This window comes from Mytilus edulis, chromosome 8, assembly GCF_963676685.1.
Source record: "Mytilus edulis chromosome 8, xbMytEdul2.2, whole genome shotgun sequence".
Classification (NCBI taxonomy): Eukaryota; Metazoa; Mollusca; class Bivalvia; order Mytilida; family Mytilidae; genus Mytilus; species Mytilus edulis.
In genome coordinates this window covers 34,507,218-34,526,289 of record NC_092351.1, presented here as the reverse complement: position 1 = coordinate 34,526,289, position 19,072 = coordinate 34,507,218, and the positions used below count along the sequence as shown (strand labels likewise).

The window sequence follows — 19,072 nt, the reverse complement described above, 5'->3', positions numbered from 1 at the left end:
TTTGTATATCAAAATAGTCTTTTAATTGTAATCTCAAATAATTTACATGTTTCAGTCTCATTTTAAAATCATAATTCAGACATCATTAAGATGCCTGCTCATATTGATCATCTCTTTTTCTTTGATGTAGGGGGCTTGTTGAGCTGGAAAGGTTCTCCATTTGACCCAAAGGCAGGTGCAGCAGCAGGGGCTGTACCAAACAGGGAACCAGTTTGACCAAATGTACTTTGACCTCCAAAACCTGATGCAGCTGTTGTTGCTGTTCCAAAACCTAAAAAAAACAAACAATCATTGTCAATTATTCATAACTTTAAACTTTTCTTGTTGTTAAATTGAACTGGAAATTATGATGTAGCGAAAAGCCATATATTCAAAATTAGAATAATATTGCTCCAATGAATCTTTTCAATGATGGCATATATACTGTAAATTCAGAAATTAATGAGAGGTTTTTATTATTGCGAAAAATGTGACAGAGTTGTAAACACAATAATTTAAAGACGCATTTTGAAATATTTTATATGAATTAAACAGGATTTTTCTCAAAATCATAACAATTAAAATCGCATTTAAGTCTTTTAAAATGACAAAATTGCAATAATAAATGCATGCAATAATTTCTGAATTTACAGTAAGGGCTATTCCAGAAAAAAGTGTATGGAGGGGTTGGAAGGCAGTTTTTGTCAGCACCCGCCACCCAGACAATTGTAATTGAGAATTATAGTGCATTATAGTGTGAAAAATTGCTCTGATACCCATCACCCATGTATTATTAATATAATGTGCCTTCCAACCCCCCCATACATTTTTTTCTGGAATAGCCCTAATAAAAAAATAAAAAGAATATAAAAATTGATGAAAGTCAACAGCACACAAAAAGAAAACTATTTACATTAAATAATACTGGAACGTATCTCACAGTATTAAAAACATTGAATTTTTCTTGATAATTGGGACATGCACACAGATACCTATGTTCCCAAATTAGGGTCATGCTTTAAAACCACAAACCCTAATGGTAAATGGTCAACTCTGTGTACCTGTAATTGGGCAGTGCTTACCACTAACCTAATGGCCGAACAGTGGCTGTCCCTCCTGTTGCACCAAACCCAGCCCCAAAACCTGTTGACTGGGTGGTGGTTGTTGTTCCAAATCCACTGCCAAAACCTAGAAAAATAAATACATCACCAGTTATTTCTTATAAGGGATATGTATACTAAGAATGGTTGATTGATTGTTTTTGTTGTGAATTTTATAAAAGATCAGAGTTACACATTTTAGTACTCTTTCCAAATCTTGATCAATTACAATCAAAGTTGGTATCTTTTCTTATCTAGTAAACTATCATGTATACAAGTCTCATAGGTTACAGCAGTAAATGTACCTGTCTTTTGAAAAATACTGATATTTGTCATCAATCTGTAATGATATTGTAATGACCATGTATAAACTGTGGTCGATCATAGGCTATTCACAAATCTGCACTTAAAAAACTCAGCCAAATAAACTTGTCTAATAAACGAATTAAAAAATAATATTGCATTGTGGGAAGGCCCCTATTTTGAACATTCTGATGGTCTAGACATCATTTTTGCTGTTGATCACAATTGCAAGGATGGAAGCTGAATTTCTAAATAAGTACACTGCAAGAAAATGGATTAAAATCCATCAAGCAAATTGGTTACCTTTAAAACCAGCAGGTTGTGTAGTCGTGGTGCCAAATCCACCAAAACCTAAAAAAAAAAAAAAAAATCAGCTATGCACTACTATAAGAAATATTATGTTAAAAAGTATACATGGTATATAGACACTTTGACAAAATTAAACCATAAATGTTGAAATTTTCAAATAAATTACAAGTATGTCTCCAACTTTAATGATTTGTTGAAGAACCATTGGTGGCTTTCAGCTGGTTTTATTTAATCTTTAATTGGGTTGGTGTCTCTTTGACACATTCCCCATTTCCATTTTCAATTTTATTTGTAGAAAGAAATTAAATTGCTTATTGTTGAAGTGCAAATTTAACCCCACAGTGAAAAGTTGAGCAATCTATTACGTTTACCTCCTATCCCTGGCTGTGTTGCTGTTGTGGCTCCAAAAGCTAAAATGAAAATTGTAAAATTTTGATATTATCATCTAGACAAAAATTTCTTCGATCATGTGATGATTTTAAGATGTCCACAGATTGCAAAATCTTGATGTAATACATATGAATATTTAAAATGATGATTATACACTTTTAAACTTGGAGTTAAATCCTTTACGAGTCAGAAAATTCCTTGCCAATACAATACAACTACATGTACTGAAATTGGTTACTTTGATTACAGAAATGAACAAATAATCAGACATAAATGACACATTCTGATAAACAATACATCCACTGCGCTAACAAAAAAGTACCATGCAACTATCAAGTTCGTTATTGGGTACTAATTAGATTTTGGATATAGAGCAGTTGATGTTGCTAAAAAAATGTCACACCAACCTCTTTTCATCACTTGCCACAGGCTAGACAAAATTTAATTTCACATTAGTACATCCTTAAGAAGATTCGAATCAGGGAAAAGAATAATTTCAAGTATAAAATCTTTCAAACAGATTTGGCCTTAGAAATAGTTTATTTTAAGCCTAGAGAAAATAAATCTCTGGGCTGTTCCAGAAAATACTATGTCCGCCCCAGGGAAGGCAATTTTTTAAAATATTATGTGGGTGGTTGTATTTGAAATACCAAAATGCAAAGGGAGTGCTGTTCTAATTAAATTTTATTTCTGTGGGTGGTGGGGGTTAAAAAAAAGTGCCGTCCCTGGGGGGGACATAGTATTTTCTGGAACAGCCCTAAACAGTAAATTGTATTATAAATGTTAACTTCACACAATGATGGATCAAGCATAAGCATGGATATACTTAGTTGAGTATTAACAGGTAATCCACCTGCATTCAAAATTTGTGTCATACCTGCAGGCTGTGTTGTTCCTCCACCAAATAACCCTGTAGAACCAAATCCAGCTGTTTGACCAAGATTACCTGCCAGACCTGCTACAGGTGGTCCTAACAAATCATTATATTCAATTATAATCATTTCATCAAATTAAATCACACTTTTCTGTACATCCGACTCAAAATTCATGGTATCAAATGGTAGCTATAACTAAACAATTTCTAACAAATTTAAAAGTAAAACTGCAAGCTACTGCTCACTGATGATACCCTAGACCAAATATGATGTAGTTCCAGAGAAAGATGCAACAAATTTTTTTTAGGACTGGCGAATTGATGGACACAGTAGTTGTCTTTGTTGATGTGGTTCATAAGTGTTTCTTGTTTTTTATATCGATTAGACCGTTGGTTTTCCTGTTTGAATGGTTTAACACATGTCATTTTTGGGCTCTTTATAGCTTGCTGTTCAGTGTGAGCCAATGCTCCGTGTAAAAGATCATTCTTCAACCTATAATGGTTTACTTTTACAAATTATGACTTGGATGAGAGAGTTGTCTCCTTGGAACTCATACCCCATCTTCTTATATCTATACTTTTTTTACTTTTTTAAAACAGGAGTATAAACATGATAAATATCAAGAATAATAATATACATTTGAATATGTCAGAATTACCTGCAGGTTGTTGTGATCTAGTTAAAGCTGATGCCATGGCAACTGCAGCAGCATTAGTCAGACCACCAAATGGTGTAGGACCAAGATGTGTGGATGTGTCTTGTCTAGTCTGGGGCTGTTGTTTCTTTTCTGGCTCAAATATGTTATTTGTGTCATGGAGGAAAATCTTTCGGTAGTTTAAATAGTGTTCTTTTTGCGTCTAAAACAAAATAAACATATACTTTGGAAACAGAAAATGGTACTCACCATACTATAACAGGGATCTCCATGGATGAAAATTGAACGAACTTTCACCATCACAAACCGTATTTACGCCGTACAGTGTAGCGTGATCAAAAGTATTTCATCCCTCCATGTATGGAATGGTGAACATGCTAATTCATTGCTTATTTAAATTATATATTTTTTTAATTTTCATTACTTGTAGAAGTATCAATATTTTCATTAATTGCCGTTTGTAACCATTCAAATGCCAAGACTTCATTCTCCCCCTTAGTCGAAAATGACCAAAAACTGTCATGAAGGTCCCTATGTAGTTTTCTTGCTATTTTTGGTAATTGCTATGTGGGTTAAAAATCATGTTGAGCTTATTTTTCACGGACACTGTCAAATTCAGAAGTCATGAACCTATCACCGGTATGGCTGATATGCAGTTTTGAACGATGGCAGAAGACAATTTAACGATGGCGCGGGTCATTTGACGATGGTGCAAGATATTTGAACGATCGCGGGGCACCATCGTTAAACAGGCCATGGAGATCCCTGTATAAGCTGATTTGTACTAAGCGCAAGGCAGCAAAAATCGTGGCTATAGACAATATTGTTGAGGCAAAAAAACAATATGAGATTGATATACATATCAACATAAGCAAAGTTTTTAACTATAGCAAAACATCATTGTACTCATTCTATAAATGAAACTGTTGTATGCCATTGACTGGTTACATATGGTTCACCTAATTTAAACTCATCAACTTCAGATTTATTGGTGTTGCTGTTGAAAATATTGAAAATCTATTGTTGCAGATATAGCAAAATCTTGTATTGTATTGATGTGGTTCTTTTAATACTCCAAGCAGGTATATATATTTATCTTTAAAGCTAAGTATTTCGAGTCATGAATTGGACACTGTTTGTTATATTCTGCATTCAAGCACACCTCTGGTTGCAGCTTTTTCTTGCTGTGTTGAAGACCCATTGGTGGCCTTCAGCTATTTTCTGCTCTTTGGTCCAATTGTCGTCTCTTTGACACATTCCCCATTTCCATTCTCAATTTTACTGTTATATTCCCCATTGATACATACTTCTTCGAGGCCCACTAATATCCTGTACAAAATATAGAATGATTAAATACCTTAACAGCTTCATGCACTTGATGTAATTGTGCAGCTAATGCTATAAATGTCTCATGAAGTTTCCTTAGCAACAGAATTAAATCTGAAAAAGATAAATACTCAAAGATAACTTATACAAACAGGTGTTATGCCAACTAAGATTAATTAGATTTTCATCCAAATTTTTGAAAAAAATGGGGCAGGTGGGAGGATTTAATTTTTTAATTTTTATTTCTTATGAAACCCTCTTGTGACGTGTTCTTCAAATATGCAAGTGTAATAATAAGCTTATATCATGTATATACATTATTATAACATATATAAGGAATCGTACATAATATTTCAAATCTTAACATGAATAAAAATCTCTGATTGCCAACCACTGTTCTACATGTAATTGCTGCTTTAAAAACCTAAACAGCAAAAACATAAAAGAAGAATGCTCTCTTCAGTTGGACTACCTTCACCAAATTTATGTGTCTTTTTAAGCATCCATTATTTTGTCTCCGTAAAATGAAACAAATATGCAACTAAAGAATTACGAGTTCAGAATAAATGAAACCGTTTTGAAAACAAAAGGGTTGGTGCTTTTATGATTCTTCTAATAGATGCAAATATAATTAATATATGTAAAACATGAACTTAACCAAAAAGGAGAAGATGTTTGATGGCTCTATTGAGGGTATTGGGGCAGAAGGAATTTGCTGTTTGTCAACAAAAAAATAGCTATGGGTAAATCTAAGTGTATGTTTGCCAACTTTTTGAACTCAATTATACTGTCATAAATCTAACAAGTTCTTGCTCGTGTCATTTTTTTATACAGTTGTGGTTTTGTACAAATGTGTTCCATGATTCTTGCTCTTTGGGTATAATTCACAGTCCAAAATTCCTGCCACAAAGTCATTTTATCAATAAAAAAATCAACGGTTTTCTAAATCACAGAAATTTGTGTCATGCCGCGATTTGCCATCTTGGACACAGCATATTACTTGTAACCCGATTATTTCATGCCATTCTCGAAATCAATCTCTATTCTCGGAAGACGATTTTGTCATCATAGAGTTGCAGAATCTTTTTAAATTACTCGAAGTAATACGAAAACCGAAATTTGAAACAGGAAGTTTGGAAGGAAACAAAATTTTTGACGGTTACCGGAAACGGAGATGAACAAAATCCAGAAATCGTAAATTTTTCAAAATATAAAAAAATCAGGGCGGGTGGGGATGAAAATCTATCAATTAATTTTAATTGGCCTTTCAGATATAAGAAGATGTGGCATTTATGCCTGTTTATAGATTACCAAGACTTAAAGTTTTATTTCTACTTGAAAATTTTATGAAAATTTACCAGCGAAAAAGACTTAACAAAACAATTTAAATTTCTAAGATAAAAAAAATTAAAATCTACTGTTTATGTCTGGATCAGTGACAGGTTTATAAAAAGAAATGTTTGCTTTGGTAATGCATGATCTGTCATTTTGTCTTTATACTCTTTAACAAATAATTGGTTCAATATCCTGCAATTTAAAAATATAAATTTCCCTCTTAATTTCAAAAGTATGTTGTAAAAACTTTTTTATCAAATGATTATACAAAAATTTAAAAGATAACAGCCATTAAACATGTATTTACCATCTGGTGTTAGTTTATTTGGCTGATGTGTAGATGCCAGATGTTCTTCTAATGTTTCTATCTGCTGTCGGTATGATAACATCTGATTCTCAAAATCTTCTACCAAACGGTGGAAGTATCTGAAAAGAAAAATTTCATCTTTGATCAAAATTATAAAAATTCAGAACTTTTAATTCTAACATTCAAGTGATCAAAACTATGAAAATCACAGTTTCCACGTACCTTAAAAACAAATTTCTTATATTTTTACCAGTTTTTTACATGTTTCAAAACTCGCTTACTAATTTTCAAATCATTCAATTTTTATGCAATTCATTTTTCCTTTGTAAAATCAATATAATATATAACTTTAAAGTCATAATAAACAAGTTACAGGTGAAAATAAATGTTATTCCAATTCTTGAACCAATGCATACAAACATCATAAACTTAGTCTTCTGTGCACGATTTTATAATTTTTTTCGCATAAATTTCGTATAATCGTCAATTTTTTTTTCAATCGGTCAGTGTTGTGAAAATATGGCAGGTATTTTAAGTTCGTGTTTTGAAGCCGAAGTTTAACGATTGTCACCTGTTTGTCAACAATCAACAAAAAATATGCCGATATTGAGCACGTGTTTAACATGTACAATAAGATAATAGTTTATTTTAAGGACATCCATGCGTATTGCAATCACCAGATTTTTACGAGATAGGTCACACAAAGGTCACTTTGCATACGGAAAATATGTCAGGAAATTGCTTCCTATATAAGGAAGCAAATAAAATAATGTAAACTTCTTCTTAAAATGAACAAATTAAAGAATTTTCTTCAGAAAAAAGTATATGTACATAAGTTTTATAATGAAAACTATCCATTGAGTTATAAAAAACATATATGAATTTGAGGTTTCTTATGACTTTAAAAAAGAAATTAGCTGAAGAATTTTATTTTATCAATGAAAATAACAATTATTCATATTTTGTAGAATAATAAATTTTTGCTAAAAAATATTACAACAGTGTGTATAAAGATATTCTTTCTGATAATTTGTGTCAAAACATTTGTAAAATTCATAATTGAAGTCATGGAAAGAAAGCCCCTTTCAAAACTGTTTTTACAAAATAAACAAGTGAAACAGTGAGCTCCTGCTAACTGATGATCCCCCACCGGAATACTTGACGTCAAACAGGAAGTTGTTTATTGTTGAATCTGAAAATGCATCCCAGAGTACAGCTGACTAATATAATCTCTGAAACTAAATTTCAGAAATCCTTGTATTAAACATAGTTCCTGAGAAAAATGTGACGAAACTATTCAACTTGGATGTCGTGTAAAATGATGCAAGTGTTCGGTAAACAAAAAGTTGTTGAGGGATGAATCAGAAAACGCATCACACGGTAAAGCTGACTTAAATAAACCCTGAAACCAAATTTCAGAAATCCATGTAATGGAGTTCCTGAGAAAAATATTCATGGGACGCAGGGAAGGACTGAATGACGGATGAATTGGCTGATGGATGGATGGATTGACAGATAGAGGTTAAACAGTATACCTCCACTTTATCAAAGTGGGGATATAATACTATACTATACTGACTCTGCAGGAGCTGTGTTGTCATACTGTAGTCCTGGAGGTATATCTTTGGTTCTCATTGACATCTCAGCATTTTTCAATTCCTGTCAATCATACAGTAAAACCTGATTTCAAAACCATTTAAAAAATAATTAATAATTTGAACGAACTGTAAATTTTCAATCACATACCACTTTTAACAATGCTTTATTTGTGGCTAAATCACAGATCAAGAACATTTTATAATTTTGCTCCAATAGTTTACATGTTTTCAGTAGGGTCTGAATTTGACATGACAAATAGATCAGTTTCATAATAGTAATTTGCAAGTGTTTTAATTGCAATCATGCATATTAACTATTACCTGAATGTATTTCAATGCCCTACCTGAGTCATCTCATGTTTTAACTTTTCTACTACGAGTGCATTTCTCTGTATACCATTGGACACTACAGATAAGAGTTGTCTTAAAGCGACCACATCTTCCTGTACTTTGTATAGAGGTTTGGAGGTAGATCTGGCTAAGTCATCTTGTACATTCTTCTCAGATTTTGTATACTTCCTAAAATAATAAAAAAGTGAAATATTCAACATACATACTTAAAACAAACACAAACATTGGTTATATATAGAATAATGACATTTTTGTTTTTGATACTGACTTTATCAGCAAGAATATCAAGCAAGCCTGCAAGGACGAGCTGATAATCAAGCTGATGAAATCATTATAAACAAATAAAATGCCATTATTTTTTTATCAGCAATTTGTCATAACTGTAGGTTTTTGTTGTTGAGAATATGAAGAAGAAGAAAATAGTTAGTGAAACTACTTTAAAAGCATATATAATGTTGGGATAGTTGTGTGGTTGTATGAATGAAGTAGCATGCATTTCAATGATAAATTGTACTTAATCACACAATGTCTGGACACATATACATGACAACATTGCCTTATATTTTCGAGTATCAAGTCCTGTCCGTTATCTTGAAAATATTAGGTAGTAAGATCAAAAAGAAAATGTACAAATTGCCGATGATTGTGAAAATAAAACAAAATGACCTCTAAAGTTTGATCTAATTGTAAGGTGTGAGTTTTCTTTATGAAGATCTAACAGCAACAATCAAGATAGAGAACAGCAATGAGAGCTTTGTGACTTTGGTATTAGTGTATTCCAAAGATGATAATGATGTATTGCTGTTTATTTTCAGTGATATATTAAATGTATATTTAGGATGAGAACATGATAATGTTATAAGAATATTCTTGAATATGAAACACCCTGAGACAGATTTTTAAAGTTAAAGTTTATAAGTGTGTTTAATGTATATGAACTCATATCTCCCCTTCCCTATATATAGTCAGGTCGTTTTACTACATTCATTGTTTATTTCATCATGTACAGGCATATTCATGATTTTTCTTTTTATTTCTATAAATTGAGAAAATGATATCTATGCATGATATTAATGAACTGATATAACATCAGAATGATGGCTTATGGGAATTACTTAATATTAAGATATCATGCATCTCAGAATTTATATTTTTAATTCTAATTCAGTATATGAGTGAAAACCCATTACACATAACTTGGTCCAATTGAACAATAATGCTTCTAAATCTTTGAAAACATGTTCTAATTAAACTTAATCATTTTTGTATGTCAATCTGCTTTCATTTTTAAAACTTACTGAAATTCGTCAACAGTTCCATATATTTCTGGAGGCAGCTGTGATGCTTTAAGTGTTTTGCCATCCCTGAAATAGTAAAAACAGAAAGATATTGTTAAGGAAATCAAATTGACAGAACAAATATGTCAATGCCTTGTTTACATTATGCAACATTATCATTATTAACACAAAGAGTATCTTTCAAATTTATACATTTTGTCATTTAAAGATATTTGCTCCTCTTGTCTTTGATTTTTTTGCCAGATGTTTGGAATCCTCTGGTTTTATCCATGTAGTGCCATTAAAATATTTCTCACTTTTGCCACTAACACCTACTTGATCTGCTTACCCTTCCGAAGCACCTGAGATCACCCCCAATTTTTGGTTGGGTTTGTGTTGCTTAGTCTTTAGGTTTTTTTTATGTTGTGTCTTCTGTACTATTATTTGTCTGTTTGTCTTTTTATTTTTAGCCATGGCAGTGTCAGTTTATTTTCTATCTATGAGTTTAACTCTCCCTCTGGTATCTTTCGTCCCTCTTTTTTTAAATGTATGAAAGTCTAGAGCAAATTATTTCCTGCCAAATTTTCAATGGCTTATATCTGGAAACCAAGAACACAGACGCTTATTTGTTTCTGCTTTTTTCAGTTTCTTTATTCATATACTTTCAATTTATAACAGTCTTTTAAAAAGCTTGATATTTTGAAAAATATTTGTTAACATCCCTTCACTAACCAAGGGCTCCAAAACAAAATTGAGCAAGTCAAACATATGTTTACCGAGTTTTCGTACTTTGAAACTATAGTCTTTCAAGCCAATCAAGGTATCCACTTTGGAATCTAAGGTAATGTATTTAGTCACAACAGATTAAAAGAATTACTTCATACTTCTGATATGGATTCAGTGAACTTGTAGTAATTGGCATATAATTAATAGTTCTAGTGTTTAAATCTAGACAAGTTAAATTCATTTCTTTTATGTTTCTTTGTTGATCAAATTTTGCTAAATGAACATTTTTGTAGTTCAAATATAGTTTTGTAACAATAGCTTACCCTGGCTTTGTATCTGTTGTTGTTCCACCTGTAAAGAAGAAAATGTGATGTAAAGTATAGTCCTACACTAAGGTTTAATAATAACATATTCAGATTGGAGCTATTTAAAAGGTTTTTCATGGGATTTCAAGTTTTCAAATTTTGTTTATAATATGTATAAAGTACACATGTTTTGTTTTTTAATTAAAAAAATATTTAATCCTAAAAACTGACTTCCAGATATATTTGTAACTAAAAAAGATTGAGTGTTTAAATAAAATCCAAATAAATGTCTGGAGAAACATATTTGAAGAAAGCTATTCGATAGATACATATTACTTTTTCATTGTCTTCAATTTAGATAATAGTTTAATTTTCTTGGTATCTTTGTCAAAAAGTTTTATTCCATAATTGATTGTTATAGCAACCCTTACCAGATGTAACCGCTGAAGTCTTTGGATCAACACCTCCCAGACCTGTAACTTGTGGTTTGGCAGCAGTCTGTCCAAATATACTAGATCCAGCTTATAAAGATAGAAAAAATGTGTGTCTTATTCCTGAGTTGTCAATTACCTTTTATATAAATAAGAGGAATAGTGTTCTTATATTTTGTAAAATTTATGATATCAGGCATTGAGAAGAGTTCCTATACTTTTGGATTTTAAATCTGCAGGTTCTTTCAAGCAGAGCTCCAGATAAGAATTCACAAATTGGGTTTTTTACCCACCATTTTCTTATATAATTGGGTGATAAAGTTTTTTAATTGCATTATCAATTCCAATTCACCCCTCATGTTAATATCAAATTGGGTTTTTCACCACCAAGCTCCTTAATGTATTGGGTTTTTTCATCAACACAATATTGAATATTTAGGCAATATCAACCCCAGATTTTTGTCCATCTTAAATATGTTTCTTTCTTTGTTTAGCTGTTTTATTTGGTTTAGGGTTAGGGTTAGGGTTATTTGCTAAATTTTTTATTTGGTTTATTGACTGAGAAGCAATTGTAGGTTTTATTTGTGTTCCAATTCAAACCTTCTGCTAGTTTTGTATTTTCTCATATAAACTGTACAAAAAACGGATATGTGTATTCACAGGCACTCGTCTTATACCTTTATATAATAAATTCTGAGACCAGTGCCTGTGTGTGTATTCATTAATTAACCGTAAAATGAAGAAAAAAAAGTATATAAACTTTAATTATACTTGAATGTTTTTGTTTTATTCCAATTTTCATAAATCTGGGTTTGGTTGTCTTTTATTAGAACTTTTGGTTTCTGATGCTTTATCATGTCATAATTGATTTGGCCTTTCATCTTTCCAACTGATTTCGTTTTCGAGGAAACCCTGATTTTATTAGCAATGTTCTCGTTAAGGTACGCACACACGCCCGTGTGTTCGATGGACGCTTCCTAAAAACACGGGCTGAGTCTTGTTATCATCATAACTTTCCCTAAGCTTTTCAAAAGAAGCTGAAAACATGCTTCCATTCAATATTTTTACCGGACATTCACTTTTGTTTTAATTCAATGTATGTTATGATAAATCCCGAACAATGCGAATTAAATATGACTTCATGACACACGCTAATTGGATAAACGCCGAGAAGATCAAATGTTTTCAAAAACACGTGTATCTATTGAGCAACAGAAAACTCTAACAGGGACCCATTTCAGCTACTTGATGCAGGGATCTTTTTTTAGAACGAAAGGAAATTTCCAATTATAAATATTATAAAAATAGTTTACGCGACAACTGTAAACAGATAAGGGTAAATAACGCAAATGGTAACCAATAAAAGGGTTGAGAACTCATGGTTTTGGAATATAATTGGGTTTTTCTTTGAATTAATTGGGTTTTTGAACCCTGCATTGGGCAATTGCATTGGGTTTTTTATTATTTGTATTGCGTGATCACGCAAATACGCAGCTTATCTGGAGCTCTGTTTCAAGAAAGTAAGGATTGACTTATTATGCAAGTTGGCATATCAAATTTTCAAGTGGACAGTATAATAAAGATTGTTTTTTTTTCAAACTTTTTTATTCTTTATTTTCTTGTGTTAATTTTTTCAAACTATTTTCTAATTACAGCTATCAGCATACATGTATATTACGTTAATATTTTATGTTAGCATATTTTAAACAAATGTAACCCAGAGAAAGTTTTTTTTTAAACATACTACTTGTAGCTTGTCCAATATTGATTCCAGCAGCACCCATTGTGAGACCACTTTGTAATTGTGGTTTCACTCCAAGTCCAAATCCAGCAGTGGCTGTTTGTGTGGTTCCACCTAGCCCAAACCCTTGGGCAGATGGCTGTGTTGTCCCACCAAGTCCAAATCCAGTGGATGCTTGTGGGGTGCCACCAAGTCCTGCAGCTGGCTGACTTATTGCACCTCCAAGACTGAAACCAGGTTTTGCTTGTGCAATTCCACCTAATGTTGGACCGGTGGTGGTTTTGGCTAACCCACCAAGGGTTAAACTGGTTGCAGGTTGAGTTGGTGCTCCAAATGATAATCCAGTTGCTGGAGCAGATGTTGTTGCCCCTAGTAATGTTGTCTGTCCAAATGATACACCTGTTATTCAAAAAAGTATGTACATGTATTTGAACTCCCAATTAATACATTTGTTTCCTTCCATGATTTTATACAAAGTTAAGTTTGGAATTCTAAATGTTGTTGGTTTTTTTTATAATCTACTTCAGAGATTCCTTTTCTTAAAAGTTCCACAAACAAAAATTAATAAAAACAAGAATGTGTCCTCAGTACACGAATGCCCCACTCGCACTATCATTTTCTATGTTCAGTGGACCGTGAAATTGGGGTAAAATCTCTAATTTGGCATTAAAATTAGAAAGATCATATCATAGGGAACATGTGTACCAAGTTTGAAGTCGATTGGACTTCAACTTCATCAAAAACTACCTCGACCAAAAACTTTAACCTGAAGCGGGACAGACGGACAGACGGACGGACGAACGAACGGACGCACAGACCAGAAAACATAATGCCCCTCTACTATCGTAGGTGGGGCATAAAAAAAAGGTGTGCCCACTATTGCAAGTGATCAGGAGATAAAGGATTTTCTTTCTAAAAGATAGTAAGTCATATTTATTTGAGGGTTAGTTATTCTGGATCACCTTCGCAATTATATTAACTGTATAGTCTATTGGATTAAATTTTCAGACATCCATATTTTCCGGAAATAATCTGGACTTGTCCGTATTTTCACTAGTGCTTACTTTCTCTTCCTCACCTGTCTATTGCAAATGGATGCCACGACAAAACTACTCCTGTGGATATTGTGACAAATCACCGTCAAGTACGTTTCAAATCAATTATAAACTGTTAAATATATACATGATCATGATATATACTGTTAATTCCGTTAACTTGGATTCCACGTTTATTCAACAAATACGAACTGTAATTGTTTATTTCTATGAATTGAACTGAGAATTCTACTTTCGTTTTTGACTTAATATTATTACTGTATTGAACATTCATATATTTCTTTCGTACATATTGTAAATATTGTATTTTTATTTCTTTCAGTTTACCAAACAATACACGTTCTGTAAAACTCCTGTATCATTTCTGGTGGAATTATAATCTACAATCTTCACCCACAAGTTGTTATTCTTTATAATTTGCCGAGATTGCGATACAGTCCCATGGTTATACTAGCTGAGTCAGGCTCAGCATAGTTAGTCTCTGTAGAGCATATCTCAAAGATGAATATATATGTTAAGTATTTTCCTAAGCAGCAAACAATTTGATCAGAAGAATGGCTATACACATGTATATATGATGTTCATGTATTTCAAGAATTAATTTACAAAAACATGACAAATTTGCAATATTTTATAGAAATTTACATAATCAACCTATAACATGTTATACCTGTAGCTGCAGGTTTAGGGGCCACACCACCTAGTCCTAAGGCTCCAGTACTTCCAGGTGGATTGCCAGACAGTAATCCAGTCAGGGTTGGCCCTGCTGTAGCACTAGTGGCAGCAGGTATGCCTCCTAAATTGAAACCAGTTGAAGTACTAGCAGGCTGAGTGCCACCTCCAAAACCAAAACCTCCAGTTGGAGCTGAGGTTGCCGCCAGATTGCCTCCCAAGTTAAACCCACCTAATATAAAAAGAAATATACATTTCATTAACTATAAAACAGCAGGCCTTAGTCTGGCTTTTTCCATCAAGGCAAAAACTGCCTTTGCAGACATCTTTTAAAAAAAATATAAGCTGATCTAAGAGTCTGGTAAATTAAAAATTATTTAAATTGTTCAGTGTGATTGCAATTTTTTAATTATCCATGAGATCGCTTTAAAGATATATAACCATGATAACATTTCAATGTGAAATCTGATTTTTCTCAAAATTGTCTCTTACAAAACAATTAGTCAGATTAATGCACTCAAAAGTGACAAATCAATGCATTTTAATTGCAAGCCTTATCAAATCATGTGTAACATTTTTTTTCCCTTCAAAACTTACTGTAAGGTCATAATAGTGACACCACCCAATTCCAAACTTGATGTGTGTTTTGTGGTAATAAGTATTGTGTACAAAGTTTATAAAATAAGTTGGAAAACGGAAACAAATTTTGGGGACGTACACTACTGACAGGACAGTTGTCCAAGGATAACACCTCATGTCCACATCGCAAAGCGGTGGCATAAAAGAGGTGAGAATTTAGGATTTGTTAAAAAAAAGTCTAACCATTCATTACATATTGTAAAACCTACCTGTGCCTGTACTGGCTGTGTTACCAAAGCTCAATCCACCTGCTGCTGGTTGTGTGGCTGTCGATTGTCCTCCTGCTGCAGGTGCAGCACCAAAGCTAAAGCCACCAGCGGCAGCAGGAGCTGTTGCAGATTTGTTAAGTGTAAATGGCGATGATGTTGCAGATGGACCTCCAAAATTAAACCCTCCTACAAAAGGTTATGTGTTCTAATGTATGAGTACATATAGGTTTTGTTATTTAGAAAATGGTTTAGTCCAAAATACTGTAGATTCATTTATTTTCATGGGTATTAATTTACGAGGATTGCTGAAAACTTGCATATTCGTGGATATTTAGTTTTGTGGTTTTGCCAATCTCTGTATATAAAGCCTATTGAAAATATGTTATTGGTTTAACATTTAAATTGATGGTTCACCTGTACCAATGAAACCCACGAAAATTGGTATCCAACAAATAATAATAAATCCACAGTATTCTATAACATCATATTTCTTTTATAATTTTAATTTGTGACTCCCTTGTCCACGAAAAGAATTCATCACACTAACTTGATATACAATTGTTTCGTAGAGTCTGAACCCTACATCATAGGCTTTCGTTTTAGTTAAATTGAACTGGACAAAACATTGACCTAGACATGCAGTTGATCATTCCTGTTTCATTTAAATTTGGTCTATTTTGAAGAGCTGTTTCATTGTCAATCATACCATATTTTCTTTTCCTATTTTACTATTAATAATACATTTTAAGGAAATGGGGTTCGAATTCTCAATAAGAATTTTTCTAATGAATTCAAGGACTAGTCATTTTTGGTAATGGCGATTTCACAATTCTGACAATTAAAATCAACATGATTAAACTTCAAACTAACACATTGCCGATGATGCTGGAAACAGCAACTTTAGTCTGACTTTGTCAATGAATTTATCGAGACAAAAACTGAAGCAACTTTTGTAGTTTTCACACTGTCAGATACAATGTACTTATTTTTTTCAGCAATATCATGTTTATGACTTTTCAATTCTTTGTCATGTCAAAAATATTTTACCAGTATATTTCTTTTTTTAAATAATATTAAAATAATATACCTGGTTGGTTAGCCATGTCTGGAATTTACCTGTAATAAAGACAACATTATATTTTCAACATTAATGTTTCTCATCTTCTCATTGCATGCATATACAACTGTTAGTCACTCATTTAATTAATGGCTAATGACATGAATGTTAATCATGTTAATACTAAAGTCAAACTTCTTTCAGACCTCTTTAAAAAAACAAGAACAAGAGTGAACAATGCTGCAATATCTAGCCTGTTTTACTTATCACAAACGAATTGATATTGAACGAATTTATAAAAGTTTTGCATGAACATTACAAATGGAAATGAGATCAAGGTCAGATGAAACGTACCAGACACCATGTTCACCATGCAATCCTTCTATACACCAAATGCAGTTGACTAATGAACCATGAAACTAAGGTCAAGGTCAGGTGAACTCTCTATGACAGATATGTACACCTGACAATCAATTAAAATATAACCAAATATTGGTGTCCTATTGAGTATAGTACTTGAAAAAAACAGACCAAAATACAAGACCTAGCTTTGAGTGCAATGGCATGCACCATAAAAATGAGGTCACGGTCAAATGAACCCTGTCAGTTGAACATACAGTATACACCTTACAATTATTCAATCATTATCTATACTAAATATAGGTGATATATAATAGCTTATAAATGTAGTTTCTAGTAAATAAACCAAATCATAAAAAATAACATAGACTAAAGAAGCATTAAAATGAGGTCAAGGTCAAATGAAACCTGCCAGTCAGACATGTTTTACAATCATTCCATATAAAATTTGCTGATCTATTGCTTACAGTATCTGATTGGGATATGGATGTGACCACGAAAAACTTAATTTGATATTTGAGGGGTTGAATAAAGAAGGGGGCAGGTGGACTAACTGACATGTAGACCTTGCAAGGAAACCATACCAAATATAGTTTTCCTTTTACTCATGATAAGTAAGAAATTCACATGACAGTCACTTAACAATGAAAATGAGGTCAAGGACATAGGATATATACACAAACTTTGTAACATAAGGCATCTGCATACAAGACATGAAGGTTTATAGTGTATGCTGTCCTCACTGTCTAATTGTAATCCTCACTTTAAGGTTTCTATTTCTGTTCCAGGTGAGACAAAAACTGAAAGCAGAGCTCATAATTCATACTACAATTTTGATCATTCTTCTGTGCCTGCTAATTCAAATTCCACAATATGCATGATATGCAATGGGAAACCACCAAAAAAAAAATCAGATAAATATAAAAATAATTTTATTCATGTGACATGTATAACTATTTGAATGTTACATCGAAATCTATTCAGTTGTTCGAAGTTATGGATTCAAATACACCTTATCGCTATTTGTCCTCCAATACCGGACATCCCTCTGGTTCACGTAAAATTTTGACGTGCTAGGCTAATACAAAATATCTGACGCCACAATGGAAAAGTGATTGTTGTAAGATGTCAATAGTTCAAGCAAGACAGATTTTATGGTCATTCTGAAAAGTGATAAGGTGTATTAGTTTTCTAAAATTGTCAAATTTGCAGATAAAATTTCATGTATACATGTACATGATTTTTCATCTCATGTAATTAAATATAATATTCTTATCCCAAACTTTGTCTAGTTTGAAGAATTAAATATTTTTATTAATAATTAAGGAGAACGAAAAAAGTTAATTTCTGATTGTTGTTTCATTTGTAAGAGATGTTGAAGATACTGAAATGTGCATTCAAACTCAAAGTAGTAAACAAACTGACAATGCCATGACATAAAATGAAAAACAACAAAGAGATACAACAGTTCACAGAAAACTAAAGACTGGACAACACAAATCCAACCAAACACCATGAACACAGGGGCGGGGTATGATGTTGGGTGCTCCAGAGGTGTAAGGATTCTTTTCTTTTAAACACAGCAACAGATCTTGTGATCTACCCAGAGATAAATGTAAGTGCATGGACAGAACTTATTTACATGCCAGACATTACCAAAATACTATACACAGAAATTATATTATCATTCAATTGTTTCCTTATACAATCTCGGGAAAGTTGTGATTTACTCGCTAAATATACGTTGGTAGTGGGTCTTCCAAATTTATGGATAGAAACAAGTGCCTGTAAAAGTTGCACAGCTAAAAACGAAAGCTGGATAAATTTTTGCTAGCACGAACTACATGTACATACACAAGTAAACTTTCCAATTATTTAGGTTGCAAAGATATGGACTGCATATATATAACTTCTTATATATTTCTAATATCTTCAGATCATACAATCACTACAGAATTTCCCACCAAAATTATATTATTTTTCTCATCTCATGCCTTTCGAAATTCTGTCGACTGATTCCTTAATTAATCGACACTTTCGTTGAGCAAGGTATTATTGAAAATTTTGGACAG

At 32.4% G+C, this 19,072-nt stretch overlaps 1 protein-coding gene across 3 annotated transcripts; it reads right to left on the bottom strand.

Annotated features, from left to right (window-relative positions):
* LOC139485440 (nucleoporin p58/p45-like) lies at positions 1-19,072 on the bottom strand. Of its 3 annotated transcripts, none has more exons than XM_071269931.1 (18): positions 18,855-19,072; positions 16,671-16,699; positions 15,584-15,769; positions 14,734-14,967; positions 13,012-13,407; positions 11,268-11,357; positions 10,855-10,882; positions 9,827-9,892; positions 8,522-8,696; positions 8,159-8,238; positions 6,580-6,698; positions 4,969-5,051; positions 3,615-3,813; positions 2,959-3,051; positions 2,063-2,101; positions 1,686-1,733; positions 1,069-1,167; positions 1-271 (listed from the first exon to the last, which is right to left on the bottom strand). In XM_071269931.1, exons 2-18 carry the CDS (start codon positions 16,684-16,686, stop codon positions 108-110), a joined length of 2,115 nt encoding a protein of 704 aa, XP_071126032.1. In that variant the 5' UTR covers positions 16,687-16,699; positions 18,855-19,072; the 3' UTR covers positions 1-107. The 3 variants fall into 3 exon arrangements, with proteins under 3 accessions (XP_071126032.1, XP_071126034.1, XP_071126033.1); XM_071269933.1 differs by having other exon boundaries at positions 1,062-1,167; positions 18,855-19,066; XM_071269932.1 differs by having other exon boundaries at positions 18,965-19,029.

Bases quoted from the DNA above. Each gene is read 5' to 3' on its own strand.
- LOC139485440 (XM_071269931.1), bottom strand. The intron at 8,697-9,826 runs GTAAGTTTTAAA...TTATTATTTTAG, and splicing joins GGAACTGTTGACGAATTTCA to GAAGTATACAAAATCTGAGA. The intron at 2,102-2,958 runs GTATGACACAAA...TTTTCATTTTAG, and splicing joins AGGAACAACACAGCCTGCAG to CTTTTGGAGCCACAACAGCA.